The sequence below is a fragment of the Hipposideros armiger genome, unplaced genomic scaffold (genome assembly GCF_001890085.2).
Source record: "Hipposideros armiger isolate ML-2016 unplaced genomic scaffold, ASM189008v1 scaffold_275, whole genome shotgun sequence".
Classification (NCBI taxonomy): domain Eukaryota; kingdom Metazoa; phylum Chordata; class Mammalia; order Chiroptera; family Hipposideridae; genus Hipposideros; species Hipposideros armiger.
The window spans coordinates 125,263-129,596 of NW_017731625.1; the positions used below are offsets into that span (position 1 = coordinate 125,263).

General features: G+C 55.4%; 1 protein-coding gene across 3 annotated transcripts in view; it reads right to left on the minus strand.

Moving 5' to 3' along the window:
- Window positions 1-1,357: 1,357 nt before the first annotated feature.
- Window positions 1,358-4,334, minus strand: part of CIMAP1D (CIMAP1 family member D) — a 5,877-nt gene continuing 2,900 nt past the window's right edge. For 2 of the 3 annotated variants that reach the window (XM_019657222.1, XM_019657221.1), the window contains 2 exons: window positions 3,459-3,572; window positions 1,358-2,356 (listed from right to left, as the gene is read on the minus strand). In XM_019657222.1, coding sequence (XP_019512767.1) covers window positions 1,872-2,356; window positions 3,459-3,572 — 599 coding nt within the window. In that variant the 3' untranslated portion in view covers window positions 1,358-1,871. The remainder of the gene's footprint in view (window positions 2,357-3,458; window positions 3,573-4,334) is intronic. The other variant, XM_019657223.1, reaches the window with a different exon arrangement.

Genomic DNA, 4,334 nt, shown 5'->3' on the forward strand with positions numbered 1-4,334 from the left:
CCCCCCACCCACCGCCTCTTCGTCCCTACCCAGGGCCTCTAGGTTTGATTCCTTCTGCACCGGGGAACTGGATGTTATGGTCACCCCCAAGACCAGCTTCCTGGTTTCAGTGTCCGCTGATTCCTCCTCCCCCTCCCTCTTCCCCCCGCCCCAGGCAAGGCTGACTGCTGGGAAACAAAGGGAGGGGGCCGAGGCGCGCAGGCAGGTGGGGAAGGAGGGGCGAGGCAGCCTGGAGCCAAATCGATACAACCGAGAGATGAGATCACAACCATTCTGCAGCCCTAAGGGCCTGGGAGGAGGAGACGATGGGGGAGGCGCGCGCGGCCGCTATTGGCCCCCAACGGGGGCAAGGGGTCGGTGATGCTATCCCACGCCTGTATCACTATGTGGTAGCTATGGTGCGTCTGTGGGGTCTGGGGTGAGTGGGTGAAAAGGGCGTGGCCTATGGGTCTGTGCGGGAGCCCCAGTCTGGACTTGTGTGGGGTGTGTGTGTGGTCTACCTACAAGTGTGGACTGTTGAGGGTCAGGTTGTGTGTATCTTGTGTGCAGATGTGAACATGTGTGTGCCTATGAGGAGGGGATCTGGGTTCCTTCCAGGTGTGTGTTTAGGGGGTCCATGTGCATTTTGAAGTGGGTGTGTAAGGGTCTTGGTGTGTGTCCAAATAGCAAGCTAAAGGGGTGTATGGTCAACTGTGGCATCCCCAGGCTGAAAAGAACAGTCAGGAAAGCTAGTATCCACCTAGGTCCTCTACATCCTGTCATCTCTTCCAGGTAAAAACAATGGTAGTCTGTCCCTGCCAAGCTTCTGGGTTAGAGCTTTTCTGGGTTGGGGTTTTTAAGGTCTGGGCCCAGGTGTCATGGCACAGAGGGCTCAGTCACATGACACCATCCATGTGTTTCCTTCCTGTTCCTAAGAAAGAATGGCAGGAACGGAGCCCAATGGGCAGGATTCAAACCCTGGCGCTAGACAAACACTAGGGTTCATATTGTGCCCTCAGACAAGTGTCCAATCCCTCCAAAGCCAAATTTCCTCTTGGTAAACATCACTTGCCTACAGAGTTGCTGTGAAGCTTAAGTGATCTTTATCAATATTTGGAAAATTGTAGAGTACCTATTGATGAATATTAGAATACATCAAACTCATATACATCCAACTTCCAATGTCCCTCCTTCCAAGAAGCCTACCTGGCTCCCCCCACTCAAAACCCTGAATCCTTCCTCTGGTCCCATCCAGACCCCCAGAGTCTGCAGATTTGGGGGTCTGGATGTTCAAGAGCAGTGTTCCATATCTCCTTTCTGTGATGTAAACAGACCATGGGTTAAATAAATAAACATGCATGTGTGATGCTGACAGCTCTTGGTGCCATAGAGATTTATTGGCAAGCAGCTAGAGGGTGGGATAGAGAGGGAGCTGTGCTTCCATGAGAAGCAGAGAAGAGCCCAAGTTTAGCAGAAACCTGAGCTGTGTCGGGGACCCAGGCCTTAGCAGGGCGGACACTGAGTTCTAGGACACAGGAAGCTCCATCTCCAGCCAGCCACTGGGAAGGGCCAGGGGTGTCTCTTTCTCTGCCTGGCCTAACTTGGCCTGGTATGACCAGGAGAGAAGAAACTGGGGCGCTGGAAAGAAACTTGCCTTGCACAGGGCCATGGGGTCACAGCCCCCAGGGACTAGAGAAAACAGGTAGCCTAGAAGGACCTCGGATAGTTCAGAAAAGGGGAAGCAAGGAGGTGCCTCCCCCTTCCCTGGCTTCTCCAAGACACCACTCCACCCCCCAGCCAAAGCCAGGCCCAGGAGAAGCCTGCCCATACCCCACTTCTCAGGTAGGGAAACTGAGGCTCCGCTCAAGACAGCATCCTGTCCCAGAGAGGCATCAGGGCATGGTGTCTGCAGCCATGGTGGCGGCCCATTTGGAGTGTCGGATGCCCATGGTGAACGCTGGAGCCCTGGCTTTGGTCACGGTGACCTGCTCAGGGCTGTGGGTACCAGGGCCAGGTGTCTCATCCGGGGGACGTGGGGCACGGGGCCGCCCCAGCATGGTGAAAGCGGGCCGGCGTTGTCGGTAGGCATTGGGGTCTGGGCTATCATACTGGCCCGGGCCTGGTATCTCAGCGGGGTCCTGTGGAGGGCGGGCAGGGGTTGTGCGGCCCACCACCGTGTAGCTGGGGCTACTGGGCTTGATGAAGATCTGGGCACCCCAGAGAGAGGGCAGGGTGTAGGCATTGGGGGCAGGAGCTGAGATGTCCAGGGGCTGCAGACGCAGGCGGGAGCCCAGGGTAAAAGCCGGGGCAGTCCGCTGGCGCAGAGGGGCCACCTTCTCTGGGCTGTAGGCCCCAGGGCCCGGCGTCACCTCCAGACCTGTGAGGATGGGGCAGAAACATTGGCAATGGACAGTATCCTCACCTGCTCAATCAAAAACCTTACTTGCATGGCTCCCCCTTGCCCACATGCATCCTGGAGCTCACAGGACTTCTGAAGAAACCCTGACGTATTTCTCCTCTTCCTCACCCAACACACACTCTGTTCTCTTTCAAGCCTCCAGGCCTTTGCCCAAGCTCAACCCTGTGCCAGGAAGGCTTTCCGTTTCACATTCCCACCTCCTGAGATCTGCTTCTCATCCTTCCATCAGGCTGAGTCTCCTCCTTCCTGCTGCCTTCCCCACACCCTCCTTCTAAGCAGAGCCCTTATAACTCTTCAGGGAAAGCCTCCTGCCTGGGTCTTCCCCTGCCCAAGAAGTTCCCCGTTTGGGTCTGACTCAATTACCATTCTGGGATCTCATAAAAAGCAAGGACATGTCACATCTACTTCGACTCCCAGCAGTGGCCTAATACATGTTTGAGAGGATGGGTGAGTAGAAGGATGGGTGGTTGGTGAATGGTTGGGTGAGGAGTGAATGAATAGATAGATCCATGGATGGGTGGATTAATGGATGAAAGAGTGGGTGAATGGACAGATGGATGATGGGTGGAAGGATGGATGGATGATGGATAGGTGGATGACTGGTGGGTCGATGAGTGGATGGGTAGATGGATCAGTGGATGAATGAATAGATTGGGTGACAGGTGAAAAGATGAAAGGGTGAGTGGATGGAAGACTGGAATCCGGTGATTAAATCAGGCACTTTAGATGAAAGTAAGCTGTCCGAAGCCTGCAAAGGGGATTTCCACATTTGCTACAGTGCCCACTGCACCCTGTTGTTTCCTGATGCTGAGGATGAGCCCAGCTGCCCTCATGGCACTACATGTGCATAGTGTCACCATCACCGTCACCCTTCATTGCTTCACTCATGTTTTCTTAGGGCCCCCAGCCCTTCCTCTGAGGTCGTGGGCTTTGTCATTCCCAAGAAACTGAAGTTCTAAGAATTTAGGGAATGAAAAGGAAGGAGAGGACAGAGGTGACAGAGTCGCCAAGACCCTGAAAGGGCAGGGTCCTTATGGGGCAGCACAGATCAGACACTCACCCCGAGACTTGCCCCGGCCCTGCATGGAGTAGGCAGGGGTACAGCTTCGGCCAAACCGGGTGACTTTCGGGTCCAGGAAGTAGATGGGCCCGGGGCTGGTGTCCTGCGGAGATGCTGAGGAGAGGAGCCCAGGATCCTCAGGGCACCTCTGATGGCCCCACTGCCCCGCTCAGTGCTTCTGGTTAGTCCTAAGGCTCCTCCACCCTCCAGATGTCCCCAGACCCATCTTGGAGAGTTGGACCCTCAGCTTCCTGAGCTCTGACTGCCCTGACCAGGCCTGACTGGTCTCTGCTTTGACTTTGTCTTGATGAGCATTTCTGTGCCCTAGTGATCCAAGCTGTCCCACCCCTCAACCTTTCCTCTGCCATGAGCTAGGGAACCGGCTCTAGGGAACCAGCCTGTTGGTTGGTTAGAATTGTACATAAAGTGAGAATAACTAGGCTCCAACTAAGGGTTCGAGGAGGGTCCTTTTAGTGCCTGGGCTGGTTGGTATGTGACAAGCTTAAGGGAGGGCTCTGAGTTGGATGTATAAATCCCACCCAGGGCTCTGTGAGCTGTGTCCTTGAGCCTGTCTAAGCCTCCTTTTCCTCAGTAATTGGACGAGAACATTGAAAAATGAGGCCATCTAGGGCCGGCCAAGTGGCGCGATGGTTAAGAGCTGGCTTGGGACGCCAGAGGGCGCCGGTTCGGATCCCACATATGAGGGACAGTGACACTGCCCTCTACAGCTAAGATGCTGAACAACTGCTCAACCTGGAGCTGGGCTGCTGTGAGTCGCAGGCGACGGCATAGGCTGCAGCCCCTGTGGCAGTGGGTTGCCATGGGCTACCGTGTGTAGCCAGCAGCCAGCGTGAGCGGCCAGCAGCTGCAGTGAGT